Source organism: Chiloscyllium plagiosum, unplaced genomic scaffold (genome assembly GCF_037043375.1).
Source record: "Chiloscyllium plagiosum isolate Xiang-an unplaced genomic scaffold, Cpla_swu_hap1 HiC_scaffold_1, whole genome shotgun sequence".
In the NCBI taxonomy this organism is placed as follows: domain Eukaryota; kingdom Metazoa; phylum Chordata; class Chondrichthyes; order Orectolobiformes; family Hemiscylliidae; genus Chiloscyllium; species Chiloscyllium plagiosum.
The window spans coordinates 110,189,465-110,211,178 of record NW_028270139.1 but is presented as its reverse complement, the minus strand read 5'-3'; the positions used below and the strand labels follow the sequence as shown (position 1 = coordinate 110,211,178).

Sequence of the window (21,714 nt, the reverse complement as noted above, 5' to 3'; positions counted from 1 at the left end):
GCAATTAAACCAGTCAGTTTAACCACTGGTGGGGAAACTTCTGGCAAGAATTATTTAAGATAGAATTAGTAGTCTTATGGAAAAAGGCTTGTGTTGACTAGGAAGAGTCAGCATGGAATTCTAAATAGGGGATTTGTGTTTAACTTGCTAGAGTTTTCTTGAAAAGTTCACAGAAAGATGAAAGCAATGCTGTTGATGTGTTGTACGTGAACTTCTAGAAAGTGTTTGGTACAGTCCACACAAAATATTGTGAGGAATGTAATATGTTATGGAGTAAAAGGGACAGCAGCAATGTGGATACAAAATTGGCTTCACGATAGAGAGTTGTCAATAGTTATTTTTTGGCTGGCGGAAGGTTTGTAGTAGCATTAACCAAGGGTTGGTATCAGGACCTTTTGCTCTTCCTGATTTATATTAATGATCAAGATTTTTTGCTTGCAGGGGACAAATTCAAAATTTGCAGATGACACAAAACTCGAAAGAATTGTAATCTGTGAGGAGGTCAGTGTAGAACTCCAAAAAGATATGGACAAGTTGTTGGTGTGGATAGACAGGTAGGTGGCAGACAGTGTTCAATGCAAAGAAGTGTGAAGTGATGCATTTTGGTTGGAAGAAAATAGAAAGACAATATAACATTGGGGATATGATTCTAAAGGCTGTGCAGGAGCAGAGGGGCCTGGATGCATATATTGATAGAACATTGAAGGTGGCAGGACAGTTTGAGAGAGCGATTAGTAAAATAGATAATATTGGTTTTATTAATAAGGGCATAGAGTACAAGAGCCAGGAGGTGATGCTGAATTTGTTTAAGATATTTGTTAGACCCTAACCAATGTATTATGTACAGTTCTACATGACACAAGGATTATAAACACATTGGAGAGAATATAAAAGCGATTTAGAAGGATGGTTTCAGGCGTGAGAAATTTGTTATGGGGATGGATTGAAAGAGGTTGGAGCTATTGTCCTTAAAGAAAAGAAATCTAAGAGGAGATCTGATAGTTTTCAAAGTCATGAGTGGTGTGGATAGAGTAGATAACAATTATTTTTGATAGTGAAATTATCAAGAACCAAGAAAGTATTTAAAATGATTTGCAAAATGAACAGATGGAATGCAAGAGAAATCATTTTCACACATCTAGCAGTTGGACTATTGAATGCAGTACCTGAAAGTGTGGTGAACACGTGTTCAATTGAGGCATTCTAAAAGGTATTGAGCAACGTTTTGGAAATAAATAATATGCTAGGGTAAGGCAAAATAGCGAGAATTTGGCACGCTTTGGCAAATCGTGTTAAGGAGAATCCAAAGGGATTCTACACGGACATCAAGGACAAAGGAGTAACTAGGAAGAGAGCAAAATCCCTTAACGATTAACAAGGCCAACTATGTGTGGAACTGTAGGAGATGGGAGAAGATATTAAATGAGTATTTTGCATCAATGTTCACTGTGGAGAAAGACATGGAAACTAGAGAACTAGGGGAAATAAATAGCAATGTCTTGAAAAATATCCATGTTGCAGAGGAGGTGGTGTTGGACATCTTAAAATGCATAAAGGTAGATAAATCTGAGGACTGGATTTAGTGTAGCCTAGAACTGTGGGAAGCTAGGGAAGTGATTGCTGGGCTCCCTGTATCATCGATATCCACAGGTGAGGTGCTGGAAGACTGGAGGTTGACTAATGTGGTGCCACTATTTAAGAAAAGTAAGGAAAAGCATGGAACCATAGACCGGTGAGCCTGACGTCAGTGCTGGCCAAGGTTTTGGAGGGGAACCTGAGGGACAGGATTTACGTTTACCTGGTAAGTCAAGGACTGATTAGGGATAGTCAAATGGCTTTGTACATAAGAAATTATGTCTCACTAAGTTAAGTTTTTTGTTTTGAAGTAATGAAGAGGATTGATGAAGACAGAGTGATGGCTGTGAACTATGTGGACTTCAGTTAGATTCCTTAGGGTAGACTGGTTAGCAAGATTAGATCTCATGGAATACAGGGGAACCTCGATTATCCGAACGTGATGGGCGGGCACTATTTCATTTGGATAATTGATTATTCGGTTAACCGATCAAATGCCTTTCCTCTAAGGTTTGGAGTTTTAAAAATCTACTCCCCGTTCAGAAGACTGCAGCAGCACACAGTGCGTGAGACCCTACCCCCAACACCGCCCCCAACCTCATCTAACACTGCCCCCTGTCCCCAACCCTGTTCAATACCACTCCCGTCCCCAACACTGCACCCTGCCCCCAATCCCATCCAACATTGCCCCTGCACACCCCTCTGTCCCCGTCCAGCACTGCTACCCAGACCCTCTCCGGGGCAGCTGGACTGGACACCAACAACAAGACTTCTGCAGTTGCCTTTGAGGGGTAAGTCTCCAAATAGCGTGCACGCACGTACACACACACACACACACACACACACACACACACACACACACACACACACACACAACTTTTTACTGCAGCTTTTTGACAGATTCCACCTTTGCCTTCCAATGTTGGATAGATTATATGGGGAAGGGGGAGTTTAGGGTAGACCCCTGTGTAAAACTCCAGAGAAGGTGTGGGGAGAGAGAGACCGCGGGCAGATAGCCATTTGGAGAAGTTGCCTGTTTAATCACTGTAAACAAAAGACACGATCACTGTTGGAAACACGTCTTTGACGTAATGTTTCCATCGGGACCTAGAGATCTCCTTGGATAATCCGATTTTCGGATAATTGGTGTTCGGATAATCAAGGTTCCTCTGTACAAGGAGAACTAGCCATTTGGATACAGAACTGGCTCAAAGGTAGAAGACAGAGGGGTGATGGTGGAGGGTTGTTTTTTAGACTAGAGGCCTATGACCAGCGTTGTGCCACAAGGATCGGTCCTGGGTCCACTGCTTTTCATCATTTATATAAATGATTTGGATGTGAACATAGGAGGTATGGTTAATGAGTTTGTGGATGTGAACGTAGGAGGCACAGTGGACAGCAAAGGTGACTACCTCGGATTACAACAGGTTCTTGATCAGATGGGCCAATGGATTAAGGAGTGACAGATGAAGTTTAATTTAGATAAATGTGCTGCATTTTGGAAAGGCAAATCAGGGCAGGACTTATACACTTAATGGTAATGTTCTGGGCAGTGCTGCTGAACAAAGAGACCTTGGAGTGCAGGTTCATAGTTGCTGAAAGTGGAGTCACAGATAGGATAGTGAAGAAGGCATTTGGTATGCTTGCCTTTATTGGCCAGTGCATTGGGTATAGGAGTTAGGAGGTCATGTTGCAGCAGTACAGCACATTGGTTAGGCCATTTTTAGAATACTATGTGCAATTCTTGTCTCCCTGCCACAGGAAGGATGTTGTGAAAATTGCAACGTTTCAGAAAACAATTGTAACGATGTTGCCAGAGTGGAGAGTTTGAGCTATAGGGAGTGGCTGTATAGACTTGGGCTGTTTTCCCTGGAGTGTTGGAGGCTGAGGGTTTACATTACAGGTTTATAAAATCCATGAAGGGCATGGATAGGGTGAATAGTCAAGGTCTTTGCCCTGGGGTGGGAGTCCAAAACTAGAGGGCACAGGTTTAGGGTGAGATATGAAAAAGGACCTAAGGGGCAACTTTGTCCATATAGGACGTGGTGCGAGTATGGAATGAGCTGCCAGAGGAAGTGGTGGAAGCTAGTACAATTGGAACATTTAAAAAGGCACCTGGATGGATATATGAATGGGAAGGGTTTGGAGGGATATGTGCCAAATGTTGGCAAATGGACGAGTTGGATCAACAAGTCTATTTCAATGCTGTACAGCTCTATGACTCTTATCGGTAATGATGGGGTCATGTGAAGAGCTGGTGCAGAGCAATAGTATGAATGGCCTTTCCACCAATTTACAGAGTTTTTAAAAAGCTTGTCACCCATAGCTTTTCACAGCATCTTCTTAACTCCCAGCAATGCTGATCCCTTCCCTTACCTCCTGTGACAATACTTGGCCCCTTCCTCAGCCCCCAATGTTCCTCATCACCTCCAAAATTCTCACTCTCCTTTGGCAATATTGACCAGCCTCCCGAACTCCCTCGCCCACTTGACTATGTTAATCTCCGCTCTTGCTCCTAACAATGCTCATCCTTTCCTTCCCTCTCCCCATCACCCTGAACAATGCTCATTTTCTTCAACCACCAAATACCCCAAAATGGCTGATTCCTCTGTCATTGGCCAGCAGCTGACAGATTCCGGATGGTGATGCAGTTAACCTACATTGCAGCTTGCTAGAGGGAGGAATTGTGAGCATTTTTTGCAAGTGAGGAGCAGGAGGAATTTTGGTTGGAGCTTTGTGTGTATGTGTGTTTGTGTATGGGGTGGAGAAGATGAGTGTGGCATTGTTCAGCCTGGAGAATGGGGAGTGTGTGGTCAGGGCTGTGTAGGAGCATTTATGAGAGGGGAAGTGGAGTGTTGTGAGTATATCTTAGTGGGGTGGGATTTGGAGGCTTTGGGTGTGACCAGCAATAGGAGGAGGGAGTGAGTGGCTGTGTGTGAAAATATCTAGGAATGGATGGAATGAGGATTAGCTTCTTATGGAGTGCTGAGCTGAGGGGAGATGTGGGTTTCAGCTACTGTTGAATTGTGGATGGAGTGGGGAGTGGAATGGATGATTCCTTATCACTTGCATCCCAATTAAAGGAAATTGTTCATAATTCTGAGAATCTGATTATTTCAGATTAGTGATTTTTGAGAAGATTTGTAACTCAGGTTGATGATAAGTATGTAGAACATAGAACATAGAAGAATACAGCGGAGTACAGGCCCTTTGGCCCTCGATGTTGCGCCGATCCAAGCCCACCTAACCTACACTAGCCCACTATCCTCCATATGCCTATCCAATGCACGTTTAAATGCCCATAATGAAGGAGTGTCCACCACTGCTACTGGCAGGGCATTCCATGAACTCACGACTCGCTGAGTAAAGAATCTACCCCTAACATCTGTCCTATACCTACCCCCCCTTAATTTAAAGCTATGCCCCCTTGTAATAGCTGACTCCATACGTGGAAAAAGATTCTCACTGTCGACCCTATCTAAACCCCTAATGTAAGTTAGTTTGCTGAGGTGGAAGATTCTTTTTCAGATGTTTTGTCACTGTACTAGGTAACATCATCAGTGAGTGTTCCCAGTGAAGCTTTGGTGGTATTTCCCTCCTCTATTTATAAGTCTTGGTTTCTTAAGATGTCATTTTCAGTTCTTTTTTGTTCAAGGGAAGGTAGATAGGATCTAAATTGATGTGTTTATTCTTGGAGTTCTCGTTAGAATGCCATGCCTCTAAGAATTCTTGTGTGTGTCTTTGTTTTGCCTGTCCTAGGATGTGTGTGTTGTCCCAGTCAAAGTGGTGTCCTTCCTTGTCTATATATATGGAAACTAGTGAAAGTGGTGTCGTCCAGCTCCCCCCAGAGTCGAAGCAAAACGCTCAGAGACACAGTGTGGCTTTACCTCCTCTATCTTTATTCCGGGCCCTGGAGGGAGTGAGAACGCTCGCCCATGTACTCAGAGACATGAGTTCACGGTCTCCTCTGGAGCAGCAGTTTCTCAATGAAATATATAGTCATTTTACAGGGAGCAGCAGCCAGATAAGGCAACATACATATTAATTGGGTGACTGTTACAATCAACGAGTATCAATAGCAGAGACCAAGCTGTTTACTGTTATACAATGAATGTTCTTAACCTTGTTAACTGGATTCATACAATGGATACTTTTCCCCTTGTTAGCTGACCTTGCTGCATGCTTCCAATATTGTGAAATGGCTCTACATAAAGAATGCTTTTCCACTTTGTCAACCCATTACCCTTGCCTCCAGCACCCCGTTGTCAACTGTAAATTTTTCTCTGATCTGACTCATGCTTGGCTGAACCTCTTGTTTCACAAAACTCAGAACTTAACTCTTTCCCAGCCAGCTTATACCTTCTAAACATCCTCATTCCCTCCTTGATAACCAATGGCATTAACAGCTTTCATAAGGCTCTGACAGCCAGTATTTGATTATAACAAAAAATTATTAGTCCATTACAGTAATTAGAGTTTGAAGAATCCTCCCATGTGGGAAAAAAAAATTCACCAGTAAGGTTCTTAAATCCACAGTTTGTAGTGACCACTCCATCCATTTTAAGTGGAGTGGAAACAAGCCAGTTCACCAAAATCTCTTTGAATAAAGTCTAACCTGAAAACAAAATTCAGTCTGTTCTTGCATCACTCCACTGAGAAATCTGAATTCTTGCATAAGGGCAGTTAAATACTTCACAAAACTGACGAGATGTTCGTCCTTGCAGAGATGCTTCAGATGGAGGATACCAGCATATCTGAGTGTGCAGTGGAGCAGCAGCACACTAGGTGACTGCAGCATTCTTAGCAGAGCAGGAGCAGAAGCAGCAGTTATATGCGATAAAGCCAACTGGCTGTTGTGATTTTAGCTTGATTAGTGAACCTTCATATCCTTTAAATGATCAAAAGACAAGGTAAAGCTCATGTAGTTTAATGTCAGTAGGAAGGCCACTGACAAAAAGCATACTGACCTCCTCTTCACTATTGTTACCTTAACCTTTCATGCTTATGACTGGGGAGCTGATTGAATCCATTGGATCAGGTTGAAGAGGGGTGGGCGGAGGTCTGAAGGTGTGCTTTACCTGTGAATGGAGAAACTCTAGAGAAGATGTTAGCTGTTGAAAGTATCTTTGCATTTTCTATCTCATTCCTTCCTTGCCAAGGTCATTATCAGCATGAAGACAGTCACACATTTAACTACACTGAATTGTCTGCCTATTTCAACATTCTTTGAATTCCTGAAGTCGATTAGTCTGTTCACTATTTATGACATTATCAAGTTTTATACAATCCATAAACTTCTAAATTGTACTGTCAAACCAATTCCGTCAATCACAAACAACAATGAATGGTACTAAAATCAAACCCTCGGGGGCCCCATTCAGGTTAATCAAAAATTATTTTCCTTTAACAAATTGATACTTGGCTAATGTGAAAGCTATCGAGAAAAGTATTTCAAAAATCTAGAACAGCAAGGAAACAACAAAATGTTTCCTGTGCTTTAGCAATTAAAGAGGCAGTTTCTGTTCAGATTTAAATCTTAAATGCTCGTGGGAAACAAATGCTAAATATTTTAAAATATGTTCTCCAAATGAAACTTCCCAAATAAAGTGGTTGGAATTACAGTGGCAACTTTGGTAGAGATCAATATTCTATGAATTTGCAATATGAAGGTGGCCAAAGATGTCTGAACAATAATTAACAGAATTTAGGCAGCTCAGTCTCAAGTTCAAATACTCTCTAGAAAATCTTAACAAAACATCAAACTCAAAATGCACTCTTCTTTTTGTGAACACACTGCATTTAAAACTCAGCAAAGATATTTTAATACAATACTCTCATTTGGCTACAGCATGACCACTGACCCAACTTTTTTTTTAAAAACAGGCATTGTAGAATTTCAAACAAATTAGGGGGCTCAAGGCACTCAAATCAATTAATTTTAAGATTACATGTTTGATAATTTTAAAAAGGACATAATGTTGTACAATTTCAATGTAAAAACAAAATCTGTCCTACTACACAGCCCACAAGGCAAACAAGGCAAAACAGTTCTTAAAAGGATTTTCTGAACCAGTATTTTAACAAACCAAAATTGTTAAACATCAAACACACCCAGCTTGGCTTAATTTATATTTAAACTTTTCTTTTTTAATCCAATTATTCCAAAAAATCAACATTTTCTCGGTTGTTTCTGCATCCGCTCACTGAAACCACATTTATTTGTGTTGGTAGGTTTGTGGGCTACCCTGGGTCTGAGTAGTCTGGAAGTCATTTCTGATATGTCTTTGATGTAAGGTAATGTGGCTATAGTATTTGGTTGCGTTGTGTCTGCTTGTTTGGGTTTGATTCTGAGGAATCGGCGGATTGTGTTTATTGGGTATCAGTTTTATTTGAAAATGTTGTATAGATATTTTTCTTCTGCTTTTTGTAGTTCTTGGGTGCTGCAGTGTGACGTAGCTCATTGAACAAGCAGCCACAAACCTACCAACACACTTAAACAGCGATTGATGAAACTAAAGGATCTATTAGATACTACCAGCAAATCTTAACGTCATTTACAAGATACCATACAAGAACTGTAAAAAAAAAAACACTACATCGGACAAACAAGCAGGAATCTTGACATCAGGATGCACAAACACCAACTAGCCACCAAAAGACACTAACTACTATCACTAGTTTCCATACATACAGACAAAGAAGGACGCCATTTTGACTGGGACACCACACACTCGTCCTTGGACAGGTGAAACAAAGACATGCACAAGAACTCTTAGAAGCATGGCATTCTAATCATAACTCCATCAATAAACACATCAATTTAGATCCTACCTACCTTCCCTTGGGAAAAAAAACAGAAATGACATCACCCACCTTAAGAAACCAACACCTTAAAATAGAGAGGTGGAACATTTCACCAGAGCCTCTCATTGATGATGTTATCTAGTATGGTGACGAAATGTCTGAAAATAAATTTTCCAGTTCAGTGAGCTAACTTACATTTTTATTATTTCAGACTTTTTAATAACTATAATTATTCAACATTGATAACATTGCAGTAGGTTTAGATTGTGCATTCTCTAACTTCTACATCCTTTCTACTGTTCAATTCCAATCACTGGACCTACTACTCCAATTGTGGCCTAACCAACTTCTTGTGCAAATTTGTCCTTCTCTTTTGATTCTTGTATTATGGTTCAGTTTATGAAACCCAACATGCGCTTGGCTTATCTTCTTGTTTTTAGGTGATCATTTATCATTGAAAATTGAAATATTTACTCTGCAGTTTTACATTCTCCACGGTTGAAATATTACTAACAAGCATTTGACATTTAGCAGTTCTGTAAGCAAGTCTCTGAAGTACATCTCCCAGTCCTGTTGCTATCTTCTATGTTTAAAATAGTATTCATAAGCTATTTATTTGCTGCATGATATGCATTGTTTTATTTAATGGCACAGTTTGTTTTCAGCACTAAGTAAACAGTAATAAAGAATTTTATGAATAGATGATTGCTATAATAACAGACATTAATGAATACTTGAGTGTCTGCCTAAAAATTTTTGATTATGTTGTCCTCCATCTGTGAGAACCTTTATGTAGAATGATATTGTGAAAGAAACAAGTTCCAAATAAAATGACTACACTTTACTGACACTTTGAAGGCTTTGACATGCTTGATTGCAAGTTCATCTAGCATCAAAAATTAAAAATGGAATCTTCCATCAGCAAAGCGCATGAATATTATTCAGAGTCAGGCCTTTTCTTATTGATTTTGTTTTTATGTACAATTGAACTTTATGAAGATGTGGGTGTACTTTGAGAGTTAAAAGCAGCAGAACTACTGGACACAGCACCAAGTGTTCTCAATAAGGTAACACATGGTCGAACAACTCGATTAGCTCATTGCCTGGAGACAAAAACAAATTCGAATTTGGCCAATCGGTTTAAATTATACCCTGAAAAATACCAAACTCCAATCCAGTTTGGCTTTTAAAATTGTCAATATACTAAATTCAATGACACAATCCGATGTTTTGGGGATATAAAAAGGGGGAAAATTGAACAGTTGAGAGGAGAATTAGACAATAGACGCAGGAGTAGGCCATTCAGCCCTTCGAGCCTGCACCGCCATTCAATATAATCATGGCTGATCATTCCTAATCAGTATCCTGTTCCTGCCTTATCTCCATAACCCTTGATTCCACTATCTTTGAGAGCTTACAGATTACTTACAGATTACTTAGTGTGGAAACAGGCCCTTCGGCCCAACAAGTCCACACCGACCCGCCGAAGCGCAACCCACCCATATCCCTACATTTACCCCTTTAACCTAACACTACGGGCAATTTAGCATGGCCAATCCACCTGACCCGCACATCTTTGTGACTGTGGGAGGAAACCGGAGCACCCGGAGGAAACCCACGCAGACACGGGGAGAATGTGCAAACTCCACACAGTCAGTCGCCTGAGTCGGGAATTGAACCCGGGTCTCTGGCGCTGTGAGGCAGCAGTGCTAACCACTGTGCCACCGTGCCGCCCAGCTCTATCCAACTCTTAAATGAATCCAGAGACTGGGCCTCCACTGTCCTCTGGGGCAGTGCATTCCACACAGCCACCACTCTCTGGGTGAAGAAGTTTCTCCTGAGCTCTGTCCTAAATGGTCTACCCCATATTTTTAAGCTGTGTCCTCTGGTTCGGTACTCACCCATCAGTGGAAACCTGTTTCCTGTTGCCAGAGTGTCCAATCCTTTCATAATCTTATACGTCTCAATCAGATCCCCTCTCAATCTTCGAAACTCAAGGGTATACAAGCCCAGTCGCTTCAGTCTTTCAGTGTAAGGTAATCCTGCCATTCCAGGAATTGACCTCGTGAACCTACGCTGCACTCCCTCAATAGCCAGAATGTCTTTCCTCAAATTTGGAGACCAGAACTGCACACAGTACTCCAGGTGTGGTCTCACCAGGGCCCTGTACAGCTGCAGAAGCACCTCTTTGCTTCTGTACTCAATTCCTCTTGTTATGAAGGCCAGAATGCTATTAGCCTTCTTCACTACCTGCTGTACCTGCATGCTTGCCTTCATTGACTGGTGTACAAGAACACCCAGATCTCTCTGTACTGCCCCTTTACATAAATTGATTCCATTGAGGTAGTAGTCTGCCTTCCTGTTCTTGCTACCTAAGTGGATAACCATACATTTATCCACATTAAACTGCATCTGCCCACTCACCTAACTTGTCCAGGTCACCCTGTAATCTCCTAACATCCTCATCACATTTCACCCTGCCACCCAGCTTTGTATCATCAGCAAATTTGCTAATGTTATTGCTGATACCATCTTCTATATCATTAACATATATTGTAAAAAGCTGTGGTCCCAGCACGGATCCCTGCGGTAGCCCACTGGTCACTGCCTGCCATTCCGAAATAGAGCCGTTTATCACTACCCTTTGTTTCCTATTAGCCAACTAATTTTCAATACAATCTAGTACTTTGCCCCCAATACCATGCGCCCTAATTTTACTCACTAACCTCATGTGTGGGACTTTATCAAAAGCTTTCTTATAGTCTAGGTACACTACATCTACTGGATTTCCCTCGTCCAACTTCATAGTTACATCCTCAAAAAATTCCAGAAGATTAGTCAAGCATGATTTCCCCTTCATAAATCCATGCTGACTCTGTCCTATCCTGTTACTATTATCCAAATGTGCAGTAATTTCATCCTTTATAATAGACTCCAGCATCTTTCCCACCACTGAGGTCAGACTAACTGGTCTATAATTTCCTGCTTTCTCTCTCCCACCTTTCTTAAAAAGTGGTATAACATTAGCCACCCTCCAATCCTCAGGAACCGACCCCGAATCTTTTGAACTCTGGAAAATAATCACCAACGCATCCACGATTTCCCGAGCCACCTCCTTCAGTACCCTGGGATGCAGACCATCAGGCCCCGGAGACTTATCAACCTTCAGACCTAACAGTCTCTCCAACACCAAATCCTGGCAAATATAAATTCCCTTAAGTTCAGGTCCTTCAGCCACTGTTACCTCAGGGAGATTGCTTGTGTCTTCCCCAGTGAACACAGATCTGAAGTACCCATTTAATTCCTCTGCCATTTCTTTGTTCCTAGTAATATATTCCCCTGTTTCTGTCTTCAAGGGCTCAATTTTTGTCCTAACCATTTTTTTGCCTTGCACATACCTAAAAAAGCTTTTACTATCCTCCTTAATATTCTTGGCCAGTTTACCTTCGTACCTCCTTTTTCCTCTGCGTATTTCCTTCTTAGTAATCCTCTGTTGCTCTTTAAAAGTTTCCCAGTCCTCTGTTTTCCCACTTATCTTAGCTATGTTATACTTTTTCTCTTTTAACTTTATATGTTTCTTTACTTCCCTCGTCAGCCACGGCCGCCCATGCCTCCTCCTGGGATCTTTCTTGCTTTTAGGAATGAACTGATCCTGCAACTTCTGCATTATACACAGAAATATCCACCATTGTTCCAGAATTGTCAAGTACCAGGAGGTAAAAGACTACCTGAAAAATAGCTCTCTAAAAAGTACCTTTTTTGATCAGTACTTGTGAAACAGAAATTCCTAAAAAGAAGAAAAAAAAGACACAGGAACATCTAAATAGATAAATTGAAAGCTGTCTGGTTTTGAGACAAGAAGTGTTGTTTTCTAAATCTTAATTGGGAGCTTTATCAGACTAGTATTATAGAAGGGAAGGTAATAGATAGGTTAGAGTAAGGAATTGTAAATAGTTGTTAGTTAATTATTCTCTGTTATACTTTAAGAAATAAAGTTGTTAATTTTTACTTTAAATAATTCTTGGCCTCACAGATTACTGCACGGGAAAATCTTTTCTGTGTTGCTGGTTTTAAATTAAGCAGGAGAGTTTATCCCATGTTGTAACAATTTAATTAATACAAGCCTCTTTAGTGTCACTGTAAAAGTTTGTCACGTGTTCACCATAGTTGGTATGGTATCTTGTTCAATAGAAAACAAGAAAAGCAACATTTCAATTGAACATAGTTTTAGTTCCTTTTTAAGTTACATAAATTGTACTTAATTATTCGTGCATTTTTTATTACATGCTGTTTGTGTTAGCTGTCACAAAACATTCCTCAGTTCTAGGTCATGACAGACAGATTTTCAGTCTTTGTGCATTACAACTTACGTGATGCTGTAATGTTTCTCTTGCTATTTAAAGATTGTAGCATGAAGATGATTGTTAGTCACAGTATGTACTTTTTTTCTGATCAATGTTTCATCTTTGACACTGGTCTTACTTTTTTCTCTGCTTGTCCAGTGTTTCAACAGGGCTCTTTGCTAAGCTGAGTTCTTTGCAGATTTTGTTTTCAGAAATAAAATGTATCTACTTGCCAACTTAATACAGATATTGAGCTGTCTTCACTCACTTGCACACTCACCTTCTCCCTTGCTCCTTCATCTTTCAGTCAGACTTGGGTTGAATTTCTGTTAATCCTTATATCTGAGTTGGTCTGTGTAGATCCTCCTGAATTGTTCAGTATAGTAGTGCTAGATTCATAGGATAATTTGAGTCTCACCATTTTTTGTTTGCGAAAATTAGGAGCTCATTTTAAGCAGATTTCGTTATTGTGGCATAAAACATGGAATTCACTTTATGTATTTTTGTTATGACTACAATATGATTGTTTCATTCGTGTGATAAAACATTTCATCCACACCATCATTGCAGTAAAGGGTATCGCAGAAGTCATGGAGTAGAGGATGACACTAGACTGTTCCATTTTGCAAAACAGGCTTTATGAATGTCAATTGATTTTGAAAACTTGCAGTTTTTTTAATAGTTCTTTGCAAACATTTTTTTCCATTATGAACATTATTCTACAAGCTGCCATTGTGCTATTGTAAGACAAATAGTTTCAGAAATAGGTAGAATTAAGTTCAAGAAACTTGTAATCTGCACCTTTTATCTCTTCAAATAATGTTCTTGAAACCTATTATATAATGTAAAAACATCTAATTTGTACGCTTATAACATCTTCACTACAATCTGTGTGTTGAGACTGGCTGAGGAGGATATGGATGATTCTGGCCAGTAACTTAAGTTTAATACAACATTAGCAAATGAAAATAGGTTTACACGTGGCAGAATTTCTTCAAGGTGGATATACCTGCAGTAACTACAATAGAGATGGACTGTACAATATTATTGCTTGCTGAATAAACAGTGTTAGGTGCAAAGAAGGTTATGTATGTTTGTTTCCATAGATGTTTCCATATCACCAAACTATAACCGTTAGATTAAAATTATGATTTTGTTATCTTTGTTTATTTTAATTAATTGTAGCAGGGGTCAAAACAAATGTTTTTAGTACTCTTGAGGGTTACCTTTTGATTTTTTGGGGGTTATTCTTGGTATTGAGAAGTTTCTTTTTCATTCTCTCGAATTTATTAAGTGATAGTCACCTAGTAGCAATGCCTTCAGTATTTGTGTTAATATTTGGAATAAAAGATCACTAAATGCAGAACACCAAATGAGGCCTACATTTACTGTATAATTGAAGCAGGACTACCGTTACTTTATATTTGAATTCCATTGGAATAAGTTATAACGTTCTATTAGTTTCACTAAATTTCTTCTTGTACTTGCAAACAAGACTTCTGTGATTTGTGCGTGAGGATATCTCCTTATGTCTTGCTCACACGTTATTTTTCCATCTTTCTGTGTCATCAGCAAATTTACTCCATACCTTGAGTACATAAATGACTTGGATGAAGGTAAATTGTAAAGACTTGAGGCTCCACACTGATCCCTGTTGTATGCTACTTGTTATCTCTGGCCCATTAGGAAAAGGCCAATTTATGCCAACTCTTACTTTAACGTCTTGCCACTATGTTGCCCCTTACAGAATAAGTCTTCATTTTCCACCAAATTGGATTCAGTTATTTAAAAAGACAGCACATCACAACAATTTCAAGGGCAACTCGGGCAATAAATGCTGGCTCAGCCAGTTATGCCCACATCACATAAAAAAACTTTCGCATGGCACATTATCAAATGCCTTGTGGATTTCTAATTGCAGTGCATCCACTAATTCCCCTTCATCCCCAGTGTAGGTTACTAATTAACAGAATTCCAGTAAATTGTGTACCGGTAGGGTGAGTGCACTGGATATTGAACCCTTCACTCCATACCTGTAACAAAAGTGTAATGTTGTTTTCAGTAACCAAAAATGTTCAATTTGTTTCTCATTATTACTGCTAAGTAAAAGAGACTTTAGCAAGTTTTGAAAAGATTTGTAGCTCAGGTTGAGGTTCTGGATGTAGATTTGCTCACTGAGCTGCAAGGTTCATTTCATCTGCCTGGACAAACAGGCAGAAAACTAGCCACCAGGATACATGAACACCAACTAGCCACAAAACGACATGACCCTCTCTCTCTAGTGTCCTTATGTACAGATAAGGAAGGACACTGGGCCAACACATTCATCCTAGGACAAATCAAACAAAGACATGCACGAGAATTCCTAGAAGCATGGCATTCCAACTGGAATTCTATCTACAAACACATCGATTTCGATCCCATCTACATCCCCTGAGAAAAAAGGAAGTGACTTCACCACAGGAAATGATATCACCGCAGGAAATGGCACCACTAACCCAAAGAAACCCAAACATATAGATAGAAAGCAAGAATTTTCAGCAGTACTTCGCCTGAGGCCCGCTGAAGATGTAACTTAGTAGGGTGACGAAACGTCTGGAAATGAACCTTCCAGCTCAGTGAGCAAATCTACATCCAAAAGAGACTTTCATCAGACCTTTCAATTAATACAAAAAAATACATTTTACAGACAAACCTATTCCTCAATAAATGGTAAACTGTGCCTATCATCCAAGCTATTGTGAATTAAACTACATCCCCTTAATCCCAAATGTGCACACATTTTTACCAGATACTACAAAGATGCACAACTCTTCAGAGTTATCATCGGTGTGAAAAACATTATGCAAAAAAGGGAAGATCAAGGGATGTATTAAGCCGTCAAAATGGGTTGACTTCTTCCGGTTCCTTGTTGATGAATTCTTGTCGATGAGTTCCAAATGCTGACAGTCTCAAAATAAACAAAAATCTTCAGACCATATTTCAGATTTAGATGAAAAACAATTGAGAATCCTGATAGTTTGAAACAAACCTGATAAAGTTTCAAAATATTTGGCTGAAAGAAGTGCATAGGGTGCTGCTTTTAGCCCGAAAGTCTGATTTTTGTTGTCTGAGAAAGACCGATCTGCTTGTCCTCTCCTCCATTGACTGCCCATAGTTTCCAGACTTGTATACCCAGCACTCAGTTTACAGGCTGTTGTTCGGTGACGCTGACATAAATCCATTAGCGGTTTCAGGTCTGTCTACTCAACCACAACAGTAAACGCCATGCTTATCTCTCTGAAAACTTTGTTGGACACAGCTTTCCAAAGTCACTTTTTTTGTAAGCAGCAGTAGACAGTCGTCTTTATTGTTTTGACTTTCCAGTTCTAATCAATCACATGGTAAATACTTTACAACCCAGTAATGTCCAAACAAATCCAGATTCCAAATCTCGAAGTCAATAAAAAGTGCGTTTCTAACATTCTCCTTTGGGAATGTTGCATTTGTGGCATTTCATCTCCTTTGGGAGATGAAACGCCACAAGAAATGTCTGTCTTTACAATGTAACATGTGATAAATACAAAAAAAAACAAATGTTACATTATTTCATTGTCATTCACTCACTATATAGGATTTCTGCCAGTTAATGCTACCTTTAATATTCAAACTATTTTACAATATTACATTTGTGGCAATTATATTATCTTTTCCAGTGATATGAGCAATGCCTTTATTATAAGTTTAAATGAACAAGCTCCAACAAAATAATCTAACATTGAGTTTCAATTTTTTCTACAAAGGCCAAATGATTATTATCAGCTTAAATGGGGTCCACTGTTTTTTTGTCATTTGCATAAATGATTTGGCTATGAACATAGGAGATACACTTATTAAGTTTTCAGATGACACCAAAATTGGAGGTGTAGTGGACTGTGAAAAAGGTTACCCTCCGAGTATGACGAGAGCTTGATCAGATGGGCCAAGGAATGGCAGATGGAGTTTAATTTAGATAAATGTGAGATGCTGCATTTTGGAAAGTCAAATCAAGACAGGACTTATACACTTAAGGTCCTGGAGAGTGTTGCTGAACAAAGAGACATTGGGAGTGCAGGTTCATAGTTCCTTCAAAATGGAGTCGCAGGTGGATAGGATAGCGAAGAACGCTTTTGGTATGCTTTCCTTTATTGGTCGGAGCATCGAGTATAGGAGTTGGGAGGTCACATTCCGGCTGTACAGGACATTGGTTAGGTCACGTTTGGAATATTGTGTGCAATTCTGGTCTCGTTCCTATAGAAAGGATGTTGTGAAACCTGAAAGGTTTCAGAAAATATTTACAAGGATGTTGCTAGGTTTGGAGGGTTTGAACAGGCTGGGGCTGTTTTCCCTAGAGCGTCGGAGGCTGAGGGGTGACCTTAGAGATTTACAAAATTATGAGGGTCAGTGGTAAGGTAAATAGACAAGGTCTTTTCCCTAGGGTAGGGGAGTCAAGAACTAGAGGGCATAGGTTTAGGGTGAGAGGGGAAAGATTTAAAAGGAACCTAAGTGGCAACTTTTTCATGCAAAGGGTGGTGCACATGCTCCATTTTAAAAGTTTTACTGATGTCAGGGGTGACCAACACTGATTTAGTCTTTAGGATTGCTTTAAGCTTCTCAAAAGCTGTTTGGCATTCTTCTCTGCATATTACCGTTGCCTGTTATTTGTAAAAAAAAATCTGATGGAGGCAGCTGTTCTGCTGAAATTGCATTAAATTACCATTTAAACCCACACAACTCCAAGAATCTCATGATTTTCTTGTTTTGCTTTCGGAAGCAGAAATTTTATCTTTGCTCTTAATGTTCTTGATAACACTGCCTCTTGACCTTTGTGTCCTGGGTAATGTACACTTGCTTTCTCAGACTCACTGGCAAGATGTGTTGCTCAGTCAGCTGATTGTAACTGTTTGAATTAGGCTTCCATTTGTTTCATATTTTCTTCCCAAGTTTTACAGCACAGTATATTAAAGCATTATCCAATTGTGTGATTTACTTGGATAGAATAGTGACAGCTTGGTTCCTAAATCTTTGAAATGTAGCTGGAATGATTTTAAACCTGAATGACATGACTCAACATCAATGCAACCCATTTGGTGCAATAAAAGCTTAATACCTCTTTACTCTTGAGATAAATGGGACTAGCCAACCCTATCAATACAATCTTCTAACTGAAAAATTTGGCACAAATCTGTTTATGATACTGCATGCACTGTGCCAAATCTAGTTGACTTGTCAAATTTGTCACATTTAAGAAGGAGGACTGCACCTGTTTTGGCTAGGTTGAATTAAGTGGTTTTCTAAGATGTACAAATCTCTGCTCCAATTGAGCTTGTTTTTCTGGGCTTAAACAATAGGGATGTTGTTTTACTGATACTGATTCCTCCATATCCACATCATTTTTTGGCCAAAGTTGTGCACACAGGTGTATCTACAGATTTATTTGAAATCCATAAATAACCTCATTAGATCTTTCCATTATCCTTCTTTTAAGTACAAGAATGCAGTGTTGAACTGCCTCAGTACTTTGGTACTGACTAGTCAGATATTAGGAGGATCAGTTTGTGAATTAACTACATTTGCTGTTACCTGTGTTTTAGTCTCCATCATTCTCACTATTCTCACCATTTGACAATCTTGCAGATTAACTTTCTCTCTGCGACGATATTGTTGTAACATTGTGCGATATCACTGTTTCTCTTCCTGTGATCTCGTGCATCTATCAATAATTCTGCAAAGTAATAATAGTATTTCATTTCTAATTTTATCTTTGTGCCTATTTTTTCATCTTTGCTTTTTATATGGATCTTTGCTATTTTGCATGCTCCTGGGAGTCTGTCCAGAAACATGGACATGCAGTCTTTTTCTTAATCAGTTTTAATGGATCTCTTATCCCATGATATCAGGTACCTCCAGGAAAGCTCCTGGAACAGCAGAACTGAATGCTCACTGCTCTCAAAGCCCTAGAACTCCAGCACAATGACATCAGTATCAGTGCCCTGTGTGAGTCATGGTGGGCAGGAGAAGGCCAAGTCAGAGAACAAGATGGTGATTAACACTTTCCTGAGTAAGGCTAAATCTGAGGAAAAACACTGATGTTATGAGGTTGGAACAAAACACAACAAGATCTGGACAATATCCAGGCTTGGACTGACAAGTGGCTAGTAAAATTTGTGCCACACAAATGCCAGGCTATGACCATTACGGAAAAGAGACAATCTGACCACCACATTACCATCATTGAATCTCCCACTATCAACATCCTGATGGTTATCATTGACCAGAAGCTCATCTGGAGTCGTCACATAAACATACCTGCTGCAAGAGTAGGTCAAAAGCTAGGAATACTGCAACGAAAACTCACTTCCGACTCCCCTTTTGCCTGGTTGAATGCAATTCCAATGGCAGTCAAGAAACCTAACACCATCCAGGGCAAAGCAGCCCACTTGATTGGCACCATATCCATCCACCTGCCAATGAGGCTCAGTAGCAGTAGTGTGTACTATCTACAAGATGCATTGGGTGGGGGAGATGCTGGGCCATGAGACTGCAGATTGTATTAAAGTACAATTCTGCTACTGTTGGTGGCCCACAGTGCCTCATGTAACTCAAGAATGAGTTTCCAAGATTTGCTCGAAGTCTTTCCCACAGATAGTGCCATATAACACAATAGATCTTTTCTCAATACAATGGAACCTCGATTATCAATTATCTGAAAATCGGATTATCCAAAGGAGGTCTCTAGGTCCTGACAGAAACATTATATCAAAAACGTGTGTGCAACACTGATCACGCCTTTTGTTTACAGTGATTAAAAGTGCTGCCAAGTACAGTCCTGGACTGATGGTAGCACAAGCACCGTCTCTAAATGACTGACCTCATACCCCCCCCTCTCTCCCCATACTTTTTTTGGAGTTCTACACAGGGTGTACCCTTAATCCCCCCTTCCCCAGATGATCTCTCCATCATTTGTCCTGTACAGGGCAAATGTGGAGACTGTCAGTAAGTTTGTGTGTGCGTGCGCGTGCGTGTGTGTGTGTGTGTGCGTGCGCGCGCGCGTGCGTGCGCGCGAGGGAGATTTGGAGACTCCCACCCCCCCCATCCCCAAAACACAGCAGCAGCAGTCTTGTTGGTGTCCACTCCAGCTGTCCTGGAGAGGTGGTGTGGGCATGCGGGGACTGGGGGTGGGGCGTCGCACACAGTGTGCTTCAGTTTTCTGAACGGGGAGCAGGCTTAATGGAAAGCTCCGACCCTCAGAGGAAAGGCATTGAATCGATTAACCGAATAATCAATTATCTGAACAAAATAGTGCCTGCCCATCTCATTTGGATAATCGAGGTTCCTCTGTATACAGGCAGGATATGAGGGCAAAATCTTTTTGAAATCTATAGAATGTGAATTTCTTAGTTTTCTACGAAGTTTTCAGATATCTGATCTGTTGTTAGTGATACACAGGGATGAAAATGTAGCTTTTTTTTTCATATGGCTTTAGATTGAAACATGCAATTTTACTTATAATGTAATTTAGACAGTGATAAAGCACTCCATGTTCTGTCTTGTAATGCTATAAACTGAAGGCAATAAGACAAAATCGGCATTAGTCATTCCAGATCATATTACTGAATTCTGTACTCCGGCATGACCCTCACCTTCAATTGCTGTCATGCTCATGCTACAATTCGGTGTATAGATATCAGGTAAGGTCTATTGTGCTCCTTATCATCTAGTATCTTGCAGGCACATTTTGTCTTAGTTCAAATGTGGAATCTTGCTGTTTGAATTAGATGATGGAACAGCATTAGGCCTTTTGGCATTGTCTCAGGACAACATTAGTTTATGAAAAGCTGAAGTGAGAAAAACACTCAATGTGCTCGATATTTGACTTTTTTTGCATAATCAGTTGTATACTTTATTTCCTTGGAATTTTTTGATCTTGGATCAATTATTTGCTTCATAAAAATTCTGAAGCACGCATGATTTATATTAGATTGCAAAGTATGGTTCAAATTTTAAGTTACTCAAGCTTACTCGGTACGATACAGTGTTTGACTTGAGAAATCTGAACACTATCAATGAAAATTCAAATGCTATGTTTTATTTGTTAGCCTACTTCTGTAGTAACATAATAATTCACCTCTTAAGAATGTTTAATAAGTAACATTTTTATTCTTTTAGAAAGGCAAATGAAGGCTTAGCAGCACTAAATGAAGATGGGAAGTCACCCCTATCAGTCCAGCAAATGGCCTATGGTGAGACAGAATTTTATTGTAAAATTCATTGTATTGTGTGCTGTAGATATGTTTCACAACAGTTTTTTGCAGCAAAGCATACATATTGAGCTGGGTCTTATAACCCAAACACGCAAGATGGCAATGAGTTTAATTTTTTTTGTTTCTTTTAAAATTGTGCTTCTGTAAATCACCAGAGTGAACCGTCTCTGAACAGTCTCCAGTGAAATGATTTATTTCCTTTAATGTGTCCCCAGACCCACTGCAAAGTAGTTGGCTCTCAACTATACTCTGTAATGGTCTGGTACGCCACTCAATTCAAAGGCAGCTAGGGACAAGTAATAAATGCTGGCCAGCCACCAATGCCCATGTCCCATGAGTGAATAAAAATAAGTAAGTATGTGATAAGATTTTCTAGCACAAGAGTAGAACTCTTTAGGGGGCTCTGAGTTAAAGTATAGCCTCAAATAGCATGCTATGCAATGGAACAGTAAAGAAGTGGAAATTAAGAAAAATGAGTATAGAATAGGACTGGGTCATTCAGCTGTTTGAGCAGTTTTCACCATTGAATTTGTTAATGGAAGCCTCAAGATAGTGATCAGGATGGGAGTGTTGAAGAAGCAGTTGAAAGGAAGAATGCCGGTGATTGGTTGTGGATTCTGGGTAATCCATGATGGAGTACAGGAAAAATCTCTGGCTGGAACAAGCTGCTCCTATTTTGAGGTATTTTAGGTGTTGGAGGTGATTTCCTC

At 39.8% G+C, this 21,714-nt stretch overlaps 1 protein-coding gene across 2 annotated transcripts in view; it reads left to right on the top strand.

Moving 5' to 3' along the window:
- LOC122548508 (gamma-secretase subunit Aph-1b-like) overlaps nt 1–21,714 on the top strand; it is a 110,775-nt gene that overhangs the window by 23,627 nt on the left and 65,434 nt on the right. For both annotated transcript variants that reach the window (XM_043687262.2, XM_043687253.2), the window contains one exon: nt 20,910–20,983. In XM_043687262.2, coding sequence (XP_043543197.1) covers nt 20,910–20,983 — 74 coding nt within the window. The remainder of the gene's footprint in view (nt 1–20,909; nt 20,984–21,714) is intronic.